Below are 19,286 nucleotides of genomic sequence, written 5' to 3'. Positions count from 1 at the left end.
GCCTACCCCTCAATTAGGCTGTTATGTGTCCAGGCAGATCCCTATGTCAGATGCCATCCTCTCTGCCCCTCACTTCAAAAAGACCAGAGAAAAAGTATTTTGTCCCACCAAAGGGTATGAGTACCTATATTCCCGTCCCCCTCCCAGGTCCCTTGTGGTCTCAGTGGCCAATGAAAGAGACAGGCAAGGGCTGCAGGACACGACCCTCAAAGCGAAGGACTCAAAGAAGCTGGATCTATTTGGTAGAAAGAGTTATTCTACTGGTGGGTTGCAGCTCTGCATCTCCAACCAGCAGGCCTTGCTTGGGAGGTATGATTATAATGTCTGGGACTCTCTGTCAAAATTCAAGAACTCACTGCCACAGGAGTTCAGACAGGAATTCTCCGCTCTGGTAGAGGAAGGGAAGACTATAGGCAGGGCCTTTCTCCAGGTTGCTCTGGATGCAACTGATATAGTTGCTAGAATAATGGCGTTGGTGGTAGTCATGCAAAGGTGCTGTTGGCTCCAATCCGCAGGACTACCACTGGAGGTTCAGCAGTCCATTCAGGACTTTCTGTTTAAGGGAACTTCCCTCTTCTCCAAACAGATGGAGCAAACCTCCATCACCTGAAGGATTCTAGCGCCACCCTCAAGTCCCTGGGCCTCTGTGCCCTGATTCCTTGAGGAAGCACTTCAGACCTCAACAACCAGTTTGGTTCTCAGCTCTGCCACCACGCCAAGACCTGTTTAAGAAACAAAGCAGGGGTTATAAGTGCAGGCAATCGCCCTCTTCTGCCTCAGCCTCTCTACTGGGTCTGCACAGATATCCGGGCGGCCCCAAGCAGAACTTTTGAAGGGGTGCCCAAGAGCGCTATATCAGTTCCCATACCGGATCCTGATCCCCTTTTGTTTTCAGACTGACTCTCCTACTTCAGCCAGTATTGTCCCTCATCACCTCAGACCATTGGGTGCTGAGTACAGTGGAGGAAGGTTACATCTTTCAGTTTTCTTCACCCACCCTCCCCCTCATCCCCATCCCTCTTCAGGGACCCTTCTCATGAGCAACTTCTAGTCCAGGAGGTGCAAGCCCTCCTTTGGATAGGGGCTGTGAAGGAGGTGCATCAGAACTTGAGAGGGAAAGGGTTTTACTCCTGTTATTTCCTAATTCTGAAGGCCAAAGGGGTCTCTGTCCCCTCTTGCATCTTGCATTGCCTCACAGTTATCTCAAGAAGCTGACGTTCCGCATGGTCTTCCTGGCTTCCATTATTTCCTGCCTGGATCCAGGGGACAGATGTGCCTCCCTCAACTTGAAAGAGGCCTATTTCCACATCTCCATTTTCTGGGGCCACAGAAGGTTCCTCAGGTTCCTAGTGAAGCAGGCACACTCCCAATTCACTGTCCTCCCCTTCGGCCTATCAGCAAAATGCATGGCAGTGGTGGTGGTCTTTCTCAGAAGGCGCCGGGTATGAGTCTACCCTTACCTCCATGACTGGCTGATCAAGGGCTGGTCCAAGCCTAGGTGAGAGCCAGCATTGGTCTGTTACAAGCTACGTTCTGAGGCCTGGGCCTATTAATAAGTGAGCAGAAGTGAACTCTTATCCCTGTCCAGAGGATAGATTTTATCAGTGTGGTGCTTTATCACACCTGGGCCAGAGCCTTCCTCCCATTGGCTTGCTTCCAGACAATGTTGGCTCTGATAGATCAAGTGAAGACCCACCCCATTACAACAGCCTGTTTCTGCCTCAAACTTTTAGGTCACATGGTGGCATGCACTTACATGGTGCAGCATGCGAGATTGCGCCTCAGATCCTTTCAAGCTTGGCTGGCCTCGGTGTACTCAGTGAACCGTCACCATTCGTCACTCCCCGATCTCACAGAATGTAAGCCAGTTGGTGGGATCAGACATTCCATTTATCACTCCCCAGACATCAGTATTCCTAATCTCGGATGCATCCAATCTAGGTTGGGGAGTTTACCTGGAGCACCTCAGGACTCAAGGCTGTGGTCCCAGGAGGGGTTCTCCTTGCATATAAACATCAGAGAGCTCAGAGCGGTCCACCTAGCATGCCAGGTGTTTCTACCCCAGATTGTAGGCAAGGTTGTGCGAGTACTTATGGACAATATGGCAGCCATGTTTTACATCAACAGGCAGGGAGGAGCACACACACATCCATCCTGCGTCAAGAGGTCATTTGCTTGTGGGATTGCTGCACAAAGCACCCCATCTACCTTGAAGCTTCTCATCTTCCGGGAGCCTGGAACATTTTGGCAGATCATCTCAGCAGATCTTTCTCTTCTCACCATGAGTGGTCCCTTCATAATATAACAAGGTCCATCTTCCAGAGGTGGGGGTGTCCCTTTGTAGACAGCAGAACAGGAAATGTCAGCAGTTTTGCTCACTACGCGGTTGCAGCCTGGGCTCACTGAACAGACGCCTTCCTACTCCCACAGGCAAAGTACCTGTTGTACACGTTTCCTCCCAATTCCTCTTGTGCACAAGGTCCTACTGAAAGTCAAGCAAGACAAAGCAAGGATTATTCTTATAGCCGCTGCATGGCTGAATCAACACTGATTCGGCCTGTTATTGGACCTATTAGTAGCGATCCTGTTGCCACTCTCTCCCCTCCCGGACCTGAGCTTGCAAGATCATGGCTGATTGCTCCACCTGAACCTCAAGGCCCTCCACCTGACTGTGTGGAAGCTCCATGATTAAATCTGGCAGAGCTGGCTTTTTCAGAACAAGTCTGCCAGGTCTTGCTAGGTAATAGGAAACCTACTAGAGCTACTTAAGTTCCCAAGTGCAAGTGTTTCTCTGGAAGGTCATCCCAAAAAGGCCTCTCACCGACAGTCACCTCTCTAGTCTGTGCTGGACTACTTACTCCATCTGAAACAATAGGGCCTAGTCATTTCATCGATCAAGGTGCACCTAGTGGCAATTTCAGCCTTCTACACTCTGATGGATGGTAGGTCAGTCTTTTCACACTAAATGTCCATTTGTTTCCTCAAGGACTTAGAGAGACTTTACCCTCAAATTTATGAACCCATTCCCCCATGGGACCTCAGCTAGTCCTGTCAAGGCTCACGGGCCCTCTCTTTGACCCGCTGGCATCATGCCCTCTGAAAGGTCACCTTTCTGGTAGCGATTACCTCGGCCTGGAGGGTCTCAGAAGTTTGGGCCCTTACATCAGAATCCCCATATATAATGTTCTTTAAGGACCAGGTACAAGTTTGCTCCCACCCTACGTTCCTCCCAAATGTGAACATTTACAGTAAATAGAAGAACAGGAGTACTTGCGGCACCTTAGAGACTAACAAATTTATTAGCGTATAAGCTTTCGTGGGCTACTCTGAAACCAGTAAATAGAAGGAGTAAAGGAAAGAACATAGCCTTTATCCTATGGAGCTAGTATTGTGCATTATAGTATTTTCAAAGGCATTATTCCTTCTACATAGTAACCTATGAATACAATCCATTTTTACCTTATTGCATTGTGATGAATAGCTGTGGTACAATAAAATGTATTATGATTAGAAAGATCACCTGCTAGTGCACCTGTTTGTGGACGGTACTGTGTAATATAATTTTGTGTTAATTGCGTCTATTCTTTTTCTTTCCTGCACCTGCTGCTTATAACATTAGAACTGTATAAAGGTCTTAAGACATTACAGTGGAAACTGCAGAAAGTTTATCTGAGTAGATTTGGAATGCAGTAGAAAGGCCATTGAGATACTGTATTTGCTTGTAAACATGACCGTATGTATTCTCTACATACCAGATTCTGCATCCAAATAAAAGTTGCATTTTATAAATAGATACGTTCCATGTAGAGAACTTCACCTTAATTATGTACATTTAAAGTACAAAGAAGTCAATGTGTGCCAGCTTCAAATGTGAACATGTAGCACTTTGAATGATCGTAAAATTAAAATGAATCACTGTTTAAGAAAGTAGTAGTTGGCTTTTATATACTGCATACCAGATTTATGAATGAAATTGTATACAGAATCTCATCGTTGCTAACAAAGCCAGTTTACATTTATTGTGCAGTACTGCAAATTCCTCAACAGGGAAAGTTTAAAATTATGACTAAATTATAATGATTAGATGATTAGCAAGTTAAAGAAGTATGGGCTGGATGAATGGACTATAAGGTGGATAGAAAGCTGGCTAGATTGTCGGGCTCAACGGGTAGTGATCAATGGCTCCATGTCTAGTTGGCAGCCGGTATCAAGTGGAGTGCCCCAAGGGTCGGTCCAGGGGCCGGTTTTGTTCAATATCTTCAGAAATGATCTGGAGGATGGTGTGGATTGCACCCTCAGCAAATTTGCAGATGACACTAAACTGGGAGGAGTGGTAGATACGCTGGAGGGTAGGGATAGGATACAGAGGGACCTAGACAAATTGGAGGATTGGGCCAAAAGAAATCTGATGAGGTTCAACAAGGACAAGTGCAGAGTCCTGCACTTAGGACGGAAGAATCCAATGCACCGCTACAGACTAGGGACCGAATGGCTCGGCAGCAGTTCTGCAGAAAAGGACCTAGGGGTGACAGTGGACGAGAAGCTGGATATGAGTCAACGGTGTGCCCTTGTTGCCAAGAAGGCCAATGGCATTTTGGGATGTATAAGTAGGGGCATTGTCAGCAGATCGAGGGACGTGATCATTCCCCTCTATTCAACACTGGTGAGGCCTCATCTGGAGTACTGTGTCCAGTTTTGGGCCCCACACTACAAGAAGGATGTGGAAAAATTGGAAAGAGTCCAGTGGAGGGCAACAAAAATGATTAGGGGACTGGAACACATGAGTTATGAGGAGAGGCTGAGGGAACTGGGGATGTTTAGTCTACGGAAGAGAAGAATGAGTGGGGATTTGATAGCTGCTTTCAACTACCTGAAGGGGGGTTCCAAAGAGGATGGCTCTAGACTGTTCTCAGTGGTAGCAGATGACAGAACAAGGAGTAATGGTCTCAAGTTGCAGTGAGGGAGATATAGGTTGGATATTAGGAAAAACTTTTTCACTAGGAGGGTGGTAAAACACTGGAATGCGTTACCGGGGGGGGGGGTGTGGAATCTCCTTCCTTAGATGTTTTTAAGGCCCGGCTTGACAAAGCCCTGGCTGGGATGATTTAATTGGGGATCGGTCCTGCTTTGCGCAGGGGGTTGGACTAGATGACCTCCTGAGGTCCCTTCCAACCCTGATATTCTATGATGCTATGATTTATATATATTGCATTAAAATATGTTAATGCAATAAGTTTGCATATGCCTAAAAGTCAGGAAATGTGAAAGTTAACTGTGAACACACATCCTGAATTCTGACCCCATGTGTATATGTATCATGATAAGCTGTTCGGAGCAGAGACTTACTCTTACTATGTGTGCGTACAGCACCTAGAGCAACTGGGCCCAATCTTAGTTGCAGTCTCCAAGCACGATGTTAAAAAATTTTTTAAAGGTGATCACATACTATTTCCCTAGTTATAGAGTATAATAAAATATTACATTTATTTAATATAGGCTTAATTATTTAAAAAAACAAAAGTCACAAAATGAAAAGTCCCATTTGTCAGAGAAACACTGACAGCCCCAATACACATCATGTATATTTTATGGAATCACTTAACAACCTAAATATTCAGGACTCAATTGTGGCTTTGCCACAAGCCTTAAGCAAGGGGCGGCATGACATTGCACTGTTCCAAGAGAAGACTAGATTTGCAATATGCCTACTGTGTTCCCTGTTGCTCTGAGAGGGAAGTATAGGTAACACTCTCTAGCTATGGCCTCACACATTCCCCACCCTCACAGCGCACTCATGCCCATGTGTGGGGAGAATGAACTGGATTTGCAGAGGCTTCCTCTCCCCCTGTGCTGTTCCCTATAGTATGGGTAACCCACAGATGGGTATAAGAGGGTGCCTTGCGTACCTTTATTCACCTGCAGGCTGTAGAGGCCAGGCCATTATTTGACCCAAGTATGCTAATATTCACACTTAAAATGCAGGTTTGGAATAGAAAATACAACATTTTTGCCATGTGCCAGGGTAACATTACTGTGAAAACCACAACTTCTTTCATTTCCTGACTTGAAAGTGTTTGCATTCAGAACTTTAATGTTACCACAAGTAACATAGGTTTCTGTATTTTAATTTTCTCTGAAACAAAACAGGAAAAATTTGGGGCTAGTGGACTTGAAGATCTTACAAGCTCTTTGTCTGGAAATTATTGGGTTTTATGTAATTTAGGGGTATGGAATAGCTCCCATATGAGGAGAGACTAATAAGACACTGGGATTTTTCGGCTTGGAAAGGAGACAACTAAGGGGGGAATATGATAGAGATCTATTAAATTCATGACTGGTGTGGAGAAAGTAAATAAGGAAGTGTTATTTACTCCTCATAACACAAGAACTAGGGGTCACCAAATGAAATTAATAGGCAGCAGGTTTAAAACAAAAAAAAGGAAGTATTTCTTCACACAATGCACAATTTGTGAAACTCTTTTGCAGAGAATGCTGTGAAGGCCAAGGCTAACACGGTTCAAAAAAGAACTAGATACATTCATGGATAGGTCATCAATGGCTGTTGGGCAGGGATGGTGTCAATAGCCTCTGTTTGCCAGAAGCTGGGAATGGGCGACAGGGATGGATCACTTGATGATTACTTATTCTGTTCATTCCCTTTGAAGCACCTGGCATTGGCTACTGTCAGGAGATAGGATACTGGCCTAGGTGGACCTTTGGTCTGACCCAGAATGGCCACTTTTATGTTATGTGCTTTTCAAGTACTAGTGATTTGATGACCAACAGAGCTTGTAAGCTCCGTAACATTCAGTTGCAATGATTATAAACTCTACAGGAGAAATTCATCCCTCATCAAAAGTGGATGCAGCTCCCATTGACATCCAAGAGCTCCACCCACTTATGTCTTTGCTGAATTTGTCCCACAGTGATACATGAGTGGGATTTTCAAAGGATCATAAGGGATTTAGGCACCCAAATCCCACTGAAGTTCACTGAGTGTTGGATGCCTACTTCACTTTGGCTCCTTTGACAAGTATAGATGAAACTATTAGATGTCAACATGCTAATAAGAAGCATAGACAAGATGTGGCTGAAATATAGCCAAAATTACATTTCTAAGATCTGCTGGCATGGTTGGCTCTAGCATCTGGTGATTGCTGTTTCTTCTCAGAACTGGGAAGTTTATGAAAGCATTGTGGATAAGTTTTCCTTGATTTCCAGGAGAGGTGGTAGAATTAGTGAAGAATAACCCAGAAAGTGTCTCCATGCAGAGTAGAAATAAAACAAGTGGAAAGTGACATATTGCATAGTAAGATTTAAAAACTCAAGAAAATGACAGCTCTAACTAATGCTACGTTTACACTTATGGTCACATGTAGAGGTCAGACACTGAATACCCAGCTAGCACAGGTATAAATAGCAGTGTAGACAGTGAGACGTGGTCTAGGTGAGTACAGGCTCGACATGCCTGAACCTCCAAGGTATATACCCTACACGGCTCTACATGCCTAAGCAACACCTCCCACATCTACACCGTTATTTTTAGCAGTGCAGTGTCTCGCTGCCACCCTGCTGCTGGAGCTTTCCCCGTCCTCTCCCCCAGTGAAAGGCTCCAGCAGCAGGACACACCGCAGCGATAAATGTAGCTACAGCCTGCCTTTCACTACAGCACGTAGCTCCTGTACCCCATATGCCACTGTAAGTGTAGACACAACCTAAAAGGAATGTATGAAAACCTGAAAGTTCCTTTTCAACCACCTCTTTATCCAGAGCTGTTCACTTACTTAGATGGTTAAGAAAGAGCCCGTGAAGGGTTGCTTGGATTTCCCAGGGTTCTTGTGAACTGATATACACAACCTATGTACATAGTGTCATTACTACATACAAGCATCCACACTGGTTGTCCAAAAAAAAGGATTATATCTGTGTACATAGCACCCATTTTAAGGGACTGCATCCTTTTTAGTCTCTTCAATTCTACACACATTTGGTGTCATATCACTTTTATTGTAAAAAATTATTAAGATTGGAATAAAGAATTATGAAATTGAAGTTACAGAGTAATTTACACCAAAAGAACAAATCCTGCAGCATTATAAGTTTCCTGCATTCCTAATTTTTGTATCCCCCTCACTTTGCACTTGTCTCACATTGTATAGCATGTTAGTGCTTGGCAAGTTAAGATATATGCTTGTGTGTGTCAGTAATAAATACAGTTTTTATCTCTGTTCTTAGGAGGCTCACTGTGTGATCATGAGGAAAGCAATTTTTTTTATTTGAAATTATAGGAAAAGGCTAAGAAGAAAACAATGTGTAGACAGTATATAGAGCAGGAAGGTGGCAGACGTCACTGAAATAAAAATATCAAAGAGAATAAAGGCACACCAAAATTCTTGGAATATTTTGAATAGGAAGTGCAAACAACCATGCACTTTATCCAAGAGGATAAAAGGAAAGTGTTAATGACTGAAGTTTGATATTACTAGAAACCTAAAGAAGTCTTTCCTTATTTACTGGAACCTTCCCCCAAAGAAACAAAAAAACAAACAACTGCTGAAGGTCACATCCCTGAGACTAATATACATTTTCAAAGGGGAATGTTAAAATGCTTTATGACTTCATCAGAGCAGAAGAGGCAGTTAAAACTGCTTCAAAATAACAGGCCCATGTGAGTTGCATTTAGGAATTCTGTAGGAAATAGCAAGGCAAATAAAACATTTTTGGTGGTGATTTTTTGATAGTTCTCTAAGGAAAGGGAGAGTACAAGAGGATGCAAGACAGGTTGGAAATATTGTAAAAGATGGCAGTGGTCAATATTCAGGAATATCTGTTTTAGTAAAGGGCAATCAGCATACATCCATGAGAAGAAGATGACACTTAACTAAAGCAGAAGATAATAAAGCCAAATCATCTAGACCAGTCATCCCCAAACTGTCGGGCACTCCCCCCTTAGAGGGGCAGAGAGGAACGTTCGAGGGGCAGGACCCAGGCCAGCCCCCGCTGGGGGATGGAGAGGAAGCGCCGCCCAGCCCAGGTCTGGCCCCAGCCACAGCTCCACTCCGCCCTCAGCCCAGCTTCGGCCACAGCCTCCGCTCCACTCCTCCCCCTGCTCCACCCCTAGTCCAGTTCTGCCCTCATTCCCTCTCTGCCTCTAGGTCAGCTCTGCTTTTAGCCCAGGCTCCTCTGCTGAGCCAACTGTGTGCAGTGATGGGAGCAGGGGGAGGGGAAGAAGATGTGGACAGATTCTATTACTGGTAAAGGAGGGCGCGGCAAGAAAAGTTTGGGCACCACTGATCTAGACAAAAAGTAGCAAGTGGGAAAATACTGGAAATAGATCCTTTTTGTGCAGCAAAATATTTGCTTTCTCTTTTGATCTCTTCCTGAAGTAGATGATGTTTTTTGGAAACCAAAGTGAGACAGATCTATAGTTTAACAATGAAAGCATTAGGCATAACCTAGTCAATTTGTTATACAGTAGATAATGTAATGTTATACTAAGTGTGCAAAGTTAGCCAGTTTAAGATTGAGAAGTGCTGTTGAATTATAATATAAATAGATTTACAAATATAAAGTCTTAGAGAGAGGAGTAAAATAAACTGCAGTGAAAAGCATTTATCAGACCCTTTGTTCTTGTATATTGCTTATTTGGAGGCAGATATTTGTTTTAAAACTAATAGCTCAACATGCAATTTAAGGTTGTCTTAAAACGGAATGGAGAGAATACAAATAAAAGAACAAACAAAATGAACCTGTGGCCATATCCTAGCACAATTTTTTTTATCCCAAACGTTCCATTGATTTCAGTGGCAAGCTCTATGCGTAGTTAGATGGCAAGATATGACCCAAACTGCGTGCAATTCCAGGTACTATAGTATAGGAAAGATATGAGATCCAGGCCAAATATCATTTTAAAACATTTTAAGTTTGAGAATAACAGCCAGTCTTGATACGTTGAGTAAGGAATCCATCCGATGAAGTGAGATGTAGCTCACGAAAGCTTATGCTCAAATAAATTTGTTAGTCTCTAAGGTGCCACAAGTACTCCTTTTCTTTTTGCAAATACAGACTAACACAGCTGCTACTCTGAAACATATAAATAATAATATCCTGAAGTGAAACCAATAAGCTATTTGAGATCCTGAGGCAAGAAACTGAATCTCTCATGATGCTGTGACTCAGGAAACAATTTTCTTTTACGCTAAAGAAAAGATACATGGTGGGAGAACTCAGTGATTTCCACAGCTGCAGCTATTTCAAAAGTAAAAGGTCATGGGTAGCATAGGAAGAGATTACCTTGTAAATAATTAAGGCAGAGAGTTTGTATGGAAGGGTCTTTTACATAAGGGTTATATGTTTTTAAACTTGGTGGATTGCAGACTGATCCTTTGCATAATATCAAACTGACTAGGTTACATCTAATGTTTTAATTGTCTAACTACAGATCTGCACCAATTTGGTTTCTTGAAAAAGGTCATGAACTTCAGAAACAGGTTAAAAGGGAAGGGGATATGTTTTAATACTCAAAACTGTTTTTCCCACTTGTTATTTTTTGGGTGAAATATAATATGATACAAATTGTTAGAATTGGTCCTAAAAAGAATGTGTGTAAATCAAGTTGAGGTGAGAGCAAATCAAGATCAGAAGGTGAGAGAGCCACCAGCAATATTTTATTATTTATTTATTTATTTATTTATTCATTTATTATTAAACCCCTATCTAGTTCTGTAATTTACCATGGCACATACAGAGATTAGCATGCGGGCTAAATTAATCCAACATTTATTTTCATTTCTTTAGGTTTCTACTTAAAAATACCAAATCCCAGGCTCTATGTGCTTTTGTAATTTTTAAAAACACAATTCCTCAAAAAATAATCGATGAAGAACAAATCCTACCCTATATAAAAAACAGCAAGAAAAAAGAATATCCCCACCTCTTATAGACTGTGAAAAACAGAGTGCCCCACATACAAACAACACACAGATAACAAATAGAAAGGGATAGGAAAATGAGGGCCAAGAATTAAAATAAATGTTGTATAAAAACAATGTAATATTCCATGGCAAATAAGTCTTTTAAGTTACAATTTTGTTAAACAGACTGAGGTAGGATTGGGAAAAGTTGATAGCACTCTGGTTGGAGCTCAGTGGTGGAAAGCAAGCCAAGGCATAGTTTGACTTCTATATTTGGGGAGAGAGCTCCAATCAGGCCAATGGGGCTGCGCATGACGGGTGCAAATTCCATGCTTGCCCGAGGCTTGCAGTTGGGGGTGGGGGGGCAACAACCCTCTTACTTTCCCTCCCAAAGCTACACCTATGAAACAAGGTGAATAAACTGGGGCCAGCATGTTTACAGAACAACTTGGACTCCTCCTAGGATTTAAAGGGCTTTCCTGTGATGGATTCTGAAATAACCCTGTTTGTTCTTAATCAGTGATTCATCTCCTGTGTTCCTTTTTAGTAACATGCATTATTGCTTATTAGTACCAAGAAAATATATAGAAGTGTGTTGTCGTCATTACAGCAGAGAGCACACTGATAGCATATTAGCATAAAAAATGACATTCCAACTTTAGAAAACCGGGTGCTGGTAGCAACTTCGTGAAAAATGGGTCTACCTTACTTTTATAATGAGATTAGAATGATTAAACCAGCATGGTGGGCCCAGTGTGTAAATCCTGCTGCTTTCAAAGACTGCATTTCTATTGTGTCTTCTGCCAGTTGGATCGTCACTTGCAACTGAGATGAGTGGCAGCATGCCTGATGGGGTTATTCTTCCGAGCAGCTTCCGATTAGAGAAGGGGAAAGGATGCAAAGGGCAGGGGGGAGTCCAGAGAAGGCATTTGATCTTGTGCCAGTGGTGCATCAAGTCTGTGAATCATTGTCAGTGCTGGATAGTGTTTTTATTGACAAGCCTGCAGTGATAGCCACCATAATAGGATACAAACGCTGAGGACAGTGGCTGCAAAAACCAGGTCATTAGGGACAGTAAATAGTAATTCAGTTTTACTGAGAAAGCAGGTCACATCCTTCAGCAAGAGGGAGGAGAGAAAGTGGGAAGCCATTAGCCTGTTCTCTTGCTGCCTCCCACTAGGTCACATTATCTTTGGCCAAGGAATGTATCAGAAGAATAGTACAATCACAGAGAAAGCAGAGAATAGATAGAATACATACATAGCACCCTTCATCCTAGTCTCTCGTAAGCTCTTCACAAAGATAAGTAAATTTCATTGTCCACTTTGTACAGATTCAGAAACTGAGGCACAGAAGTGCCTTGGCCAAGGTCACCCAGTACATCAGTGGGAGAGTTAGGAAGAGAATGCAGCTTGCTGACTCCCAATTCTGTTTTCAGAAAGAAAAAAGACTGTGGCTATTGATATAGCAACAAACTGACTAATTAATATTCGTTGTCCAGCCAAAATAAATAGATTTGTTTGAGAAGATTGAAAGAATACAGCCTGGCTTGAATTCCTGCTGGGGATCTGATTTACCTTGGATTAACTGGGAGATTTAGTTATCTAGAGATTGAGTAAAAAGGGTTTATATGCTATAAGATTTTTATTTTATTAGAAACTATATATATTGAATAAATAATTTTTAATCTACTACAAATCTTTGAATCCTATGTACAGTAATATTGAGACTAATTCTTCAGCATTCGTGGCCTGATCTAGAGCTTCAGTGGGTTTTGGATCAGCCCCCAATATGCCTTAAAAGTAATTTGTTAAAACAGGAAATGCAGAAGTTGCAATTGCAATGTGACTATTTTCCTGGAAGGACCAAGTGAGTGGATTATGTACTTATCTCTTATTTTTAAAAAAATCTAAATGAAATAGTTCTTAAGAAATAGAGGATTAACAAATAAGAAGTATAACACACAGCAAGTGGTCTAGCTGAAGAAAGACTGCATAATCTAAGATATCCTAAAGTAAATCCATGATAACAAATTTAGCTGAGAGGCTGAATTACTTCAGATGCACTCATTCTTAGGGTGGTCCATCTGGGTCAAGGCAAAAGGGTTAGGCGGGGTGGAGAAAAGAATCTCACGCTGCCACTCCATTCTTGCACCTATCCAGTATGTGAATAGAGGTCTCCAGCTGTGAATAGACCTAATCTTCTTAAGCAATAGAAGTCTAAAATTTCTTATAAAAATAAGCAAACAAATGTAACATTCAGATACCCTGGGGAGCTTCACCCTATTGTTTGCAGGTTTCTATAGATCAGGGCCCAAACCAACTCCCACTGAAGTCAATTGAAGAATCTTCCATTTGTTAGATCAATTATTCCATCTCCTTTCAAAATAAACATTCGGTGCAGCCACAGAATGTAGTTGTAGATATATCTGTGCTAAAATGGAACTGAACTCAATTTTAGTTAACTGACAATTTTAGTTGACTTTTTATGAATAAAAAGAGATTCTGCATTGTCATTTTGAATACTTAAAATTCATTAATGATGAATTCTTTTGATTTTGGTATTGCTCAGGGGCACTAATTGAGGACCAGGGCCCCAGTTTCATAGGTACAAAATAACATTTTTCTTAAATAAATGTGAAGTTTTTCCTCTTCTATTTTTTTTCCAGGTCCGGAGTTGGTGTGACCGGTTCTAAGCAAACCTTATTTTATGCAGAGGTAACAGATCAGATGAAAACTGGAGAAGGTGGAGGCCAGCCTGAAGAGGGAGAGCTGATTGAAGTTGTAGAAGTACCTTTACAGGACTCCATGAAATTTGCTTTTGATGAGCATTTCCCTAAGACAATGGGCGTTATCTTCAGCTTCATGTGGTTCCAAAGCAATGTTGCCCTGGGGCCGCTGAAAAAATAAAATGAGCACCATGATTTTCTAACTTGACAAATGACTTCCTCTTTGTTCTATGGATCACTGAGATATGGGTAGGGAAGCAGGAGGGGGAGATGCATACAAAAAAACTGATCATAGACTCTCTCTAGATTTTAAAATTAAAATGTAGCGTGAAATCCTGGCCCCCCATGAAATCCATCGCACAACTCCCGTTGACTTCAGTGGGGCTGGGATTTGACCCTAAGTGTCTAAGGGTCAAATCTTGGTCCCCTGTACAAAGCATAGTAAATATGTTTTGTGCAAAGGATCTCTGTTTTGGTGGAAATCCTTTACCACCATCCCTCAAAACCACAGAGCAACCGTGTAGTTGCTACCGCAGTATGAGCTATACTACTGATGGCTGCTTCTCCACTGTAGTATTTGCTGCTGTCCTTACAAACAGGGTTTTGGCCAGTAGACCTGGGTAGTCACAGACACACCTGCCCACATTCCCAACCCTCTGTACATACTGCCACGGTGAGAACTGCTCCCTTGGGCACAGGCCCAATCGGAAGAAACGTTATATATTTCTAAATATGGTGATGTTTTATTTCATGAGCGTGCACAAAGTGAGACGTTTGCAAATGACCCTAATGATGATCATTTTCAAATCTGATGATGGACCAACTAATGATGGACAACTGAAAGAGAGTCTATTTTAACACACTGTAATTGTAATCAGGTTTCAGAGTGGTAGCCATTCTTCTCACTGTAATGCTGTGCATCAGTGATAATGCAAGTATGAATTAAATATCAAAAAGTGTGTGAGTTGACATTGGTACAAATGCTTCCTTGTTTGTTTTAGGGATAATCACTGGATTACTTAGGGTCAAATTTTACCCTTATATGCTCAATTCCCGTTGAAGTCAGTGGGAGCTGTGTGCATGTATCCTCTCTCTTAATACAGATGGATATGATGATAAAATGTCTGTTCTATCATAGATCTGACGTAAGCCAGTTGTCATGTAAATCTGCTAAGTGCATGAATGGAAGAGAATCAAATCTTGCCACTTGATTGTACATCAATTTTTGTTGTTCACTCTGTTAACATTAATTACCATAGCAATATTATGTGTGCTAGGTGGACGAGAAGGGAATGACATTCTGTGAAGACTTGCAGTAGGATGTGCAGCCTTCTGCACATAAGTTAACTCATTCAAATGCACTGCAGACTAGCAGTGAGTAATTGTACCCAGTAACTGATGTGAAGTTAGGTGGTGGCACTAGTTCCACTCTAAATAGGTGTCTAAATCACTCATGTTGGTATTTACTGGCAGCATTGCCGGATGTCATAGAAGAGAGCTTAAGTATTAAAAAGGTCATGGAGAAAGAACTATCCACTTGTCCCTAGAGGTAAGTCTAACCTTCTCATTAGGGTGAAAGCACATTTGTATTGTTGCTGCTTGTGTTGTAGCTGTTCTGTGGATCAACAGAGGACTTGGGTTCCTGGAGTTGTCATGAGCACTAGATTCACTTTGTCTGCCTTTCATATTTTAAATTGTAAGCTCTTCAGGGCTTATTCATCCTCCTCCTATGAATCTGTACAACCCTTAGCACAATTGGACTTGGTCTCAGTTGAGGCAACTAGGTACTACTGTAATACAAATAATAAATAATTATTGTATCTGCTATAGATTTTAATGCCTTTTTTACGGACTGCTGTCACCACAATGTGTATTTGATTCGTTCAAAGTTATTACACAATAGCCTGTCAATCTGTGTAATGTGGAGCAAATACTACTAATAAATATATTGTGACAGGGTCGGGCCAGATGGCTACAGGAGAGTGATAGAAGGCAGATATATTAGCCCCAGGTTAAGTAGGTCCCTTTTCCCTGGGTTAGGTAACAGGGAAGGTTCCAGAACAATCAGGAACCTTCTGGAAACAATTAAGACAGACAGGCTGATTAGAACACCTGCAGCCAATCAAGAAGCTGTTAGAATCAATTAAGGCAGGCTAATCAGGGCACCTGGGTTTAAAAAGGAGCTCACTTCAGTTTGTGGTGCGCGTGTGAGGAGCTGGAAGCAAGAGGCAATAGGAGCTGAGAGTGAGAATGCAGACTGTTGGAGGACTGAGGAGTACAAGCATTATCAAACTCCAGGAGGAAGGGTCCTATGGTGAGGATAAAGAAGGTGTTGGGAGGAGGCCATGGGGAAGTAGCCCAGGGAGTTGTAGCTGTCGCACAGCTGTTCCAGGAGGCACTCTAGACAGCTGCATTCCACAGGGCCCTGGGCTGAAACCTGGAGTAGAGGGCGGGCCCGGGTTCCCCCCAAACCTCCCAACTCCTGGTCAGACACAGGAGAAGTTGACCTGGACTGTGGGTTCACAAAAACGGCCAAACTGAGGGCTGCCATGAATCTCCAAGGCGAGAAAATCCGCCAATAAGCGCAAGACCCACCGAGGTAGAGGAGGAACTTTGTCACAATATGTACATCTGAAAATATTCTTGTAAAAAGTATGTGCAAAATGTCAAAAGGGCCTCTTTTAACAGCATACAGTGGTCTGCAAAATATTTTAACAGACAAAAATGCAAGCACAAGGATGTAAGAGACTGAAACTGTACAAAAGCACTTTATGCACAGACAAAATATTTTTTCTAAACCTTCTCTCAAAAATGTTTAATCCAAGGTGGATTAGCCTGTTTTCCAAGCATCAGATGACAGCAATTTGTGTGGCCAAATTACAACCCCCTGAAAAACATGGTTTAGAACCATATCCAATTCCCAGTGAAATCAGTGGCATCCTTTCTATTGACTTCAAAAAGTGTTGGATCTGGGCCTTATAACAGAAATGCTGACACAGCCTTAGCTATAACACCGCTCATTGCCACTGCTATAATACTACTTCTACACGACTTGCCATATACCCATGTGGCAATCGGAGTACTTGGGCTTTGATCTCCTAGCCAAGTCTCTCAGTCTTCATTGCTGGGCTTCAGTTTCACATCAGATTCTGCTCTGACCCCAGGGGCGAGCAGCTGCTTTCTACTGACTGACTTTCTATGGACTCTCCTTCCTTGTTCACCTTATTGGATCAATTCTGGGAGTGTTGTTTTTTGTGAAGACAACAGCAAAAGGATGTGCACTGTTTTGATCATTGATAACGTTACCATATGAACTCAGGCTGTGAAAGATGCATAGAGCTTCTTGAATTGTAGCCTCAAGTGATTTATTGGTTAATGTGATTGCTCAGGAAACTGGAACTTGCATATTAAGGACTTTTCTAAAGAGCCTATTACATGAAAATGGAAAAAGAAAGGTCAACAAACGAAAGACTATAAAGCATCTAGAGTGGCCATGAATCATAGAATCATAGAATATCAGGGTTGGAAGGGACCCCAGAAGGTCATCTAGTCCAACCCCCTGCTTGAAGCAGGACCAATTCCCAGTTAAATCATCCCAGCCAGGGCTTTGTCAAGCATGACCTTAAAAACCTCTAAGGAAGGAGATTCTACCACCTCCCTAGGTAACGCATTCCAGTGTTTCACCACCCTCTTAGTGAAAAAGTTTTTCCTAATATCCAATCTAAACCTCCCCCATTGCAACTTGAGACCATTACTCCTCGTTCTGTCATCTGCTACCATTGAGAACAGTCTAGAGCCATCCTCTTTGGAACCCCCTTTCAGGTAGTTGAAAGCAGCTATCAAATCCCCCCTCATTCTTCTCTTCTGCAGACTAAACAATCCCAGCTCCCTCAGCCTCTCTTCATAAGTCATGTGCTCTAGACCCCTAATCATTTTTGTTGCCCTTCGCTGGACTCTCTCCAATTTATCCACATCCTTCTTGTAGTGTGGGGCCCAAAACTGGACACAGTACTCCAGATGAGGCCTCACCAGTGTCGAATAGAGGGGAACGATCACGTCCCTCGATCTGCTCGCTATGCCCCTACTTATACATCCCAAAATGCCATTGGCCTTCTTGGCAACAAGGGCACACTGTTGACTCATATCCAGCTTCTCGTCCACTGTCACCCCTAGGTCCTTTTCCGCAGAACTGCTGCCTAGCCATTCGGTCCCTAGTCTGTAGCGGTGCATTGGATTCTTCCATCCTAAGTGCAGGACCCTGCACTTATCCTTATTGAACCTCATCAGATTTCTTTTGGCCCAATCCTCCAATTTGTCTAGGTCCTTCTGTATCCTATCCCTCCCCTCCAGCGTATCTACCACTCCTCCCAGTTTAGTATCATCTGCAAATTTGCTGAGAGTGCAATCCACACCATCCTCCAGATCATTTATGAGGCTATACGTTTTATGCAAATTAATAGTTTCTGCATGAAAGTAAAGATGCTGTAAACCATCTTAGCAAGCAGCTGTTCATTGTATCCACCTGAAAGTGAACGTGTTTACTAAAATTTTCTCTCAACTTTAATAAATGTTGAATAATACCCTTTCTCTTTTCCCACTAGTATGGAGCCCAACTCCTCTGGAATTGTATATTGGCAAAGGAACCCAGCGATGGCTTTGCCTGCTCCACCCTTCCCTCAGGTGAGGGGCATGAGGGCATCTAAAGGGAAGGTACAGTGGACGCTGCTGGCCAAAAGAATCCAGTCTTGCGCACATGAGGCATATGTGTACACCAATGAATACTGACAAATAAGTTTGATCAGATAACTCAGTCACTTTGGTGATGGTTGCACGGCAAGTCTTAGGCTTAAAATACACTTATAGTAATTGGACTTGTTACTGAATATATATGTTGCATCAAATTGTTGAGAGAGTTGCTTTTCATAACTAAAGCTTTCACCTACTTTAATAAAATAGCTATAAAATTCTTCCATTACGTTTGCATGTCCCCAGTGTAGGGACAAATTCAAAATTATAAAGTTTTCTTAGTGATTGTCCACATAGATTCCATTTTTGGTGCACGTGTGCTACATACATGGGAGATTGGGTTATTGTGGCCAGCAGTATTTGTTGGGGCTGCCTCTGCACCCTAGATGCCCTCATGGCCCCTTCACCTGAGGGCATAAAGGGCGGAGGGGATGGGCCATCCCTCAGTTCCTTCTGGCCACCTGTGGCAGCAAGACCTTTTGAGTGGCCATTACCCCAGCTCAAAAGATAGGGGTGATTCAGGCCCTCACCTTGGGTCCCCTTACGTAGTGTTTCATAAGGACACAGTCACTCTCAGACCTCATTCCAAGTGCACGCTCAAAGTTGTTTCAGAATTCCATCTGAATCAATTTGTTCATCCCCCAATATTCTTCCCGACACCTCACCCCACCTCAGGGAAACTACACTTGATATAGAACCGGCAATGTCTTTTTACATTGTGCCCTTTGCAGAGAGAATTTTGGGGCAAATAGATTATCTAAGTGGGTCTCCAACTGCATAACATGCTATGGATCTAGCCAAGTTAGATCCATATAGCCATATTAGAGCTCATTCCACTATAAAGAAGGTCTCTATTTCTGAACTCTCTATGGCAGCTATGTGCAGCTCACTCCATGCCT

The 19,286-nt window shown here is 42.5% G+C and overlaps 1 protein-coding gene across 2 annotated transcripts in view; it reads left to right on the top strand.

The window, feature by feature from the left end:
* The window catches only part of NUDT14 (nudix hydrolase 14), a 101,761-nt gene extending 87,622 nt beyond the window's left edge, over positions 1–14,139 (top strand). For both annotated transcript variants that reach the window (XM_074956357.1, XM_074956358.1), the window contains exon 5: positions 13,582–14,139. In XM_074956357.1, coding sequence (XP_074812458.1) covers positions 13,582–13,822 — 241 coding nt within the window. In that variant the 3' untranslated portion in view covers positions 13,823–14,139. The remainder of the gene's footprint in view (positions 1–13,581) is intronic.
* Positions 14,140–19,286: the final 5,147 nt, after the last annotated feature.

Source organism: Natator depressus, chromosome 6, assembly GCF_965152275.1.
Source record: "Natator depressus isolate rNatDep1 chromosome 6, rNatDep2.hap1, whole genome shotgun sequence".
In the NCBI taxonomy this organism is placed as follows: domain Eukaryota; kingdom Metazoa; phylum Chordata; order Testudines; family Cheloniidae; genus Natator; species Natator depressus.
The sequence above is the reverse complement of the archived record's forward strand: the minus strand, read 5'-3'. Positions and strand labels throughout refer to the sequence as shown.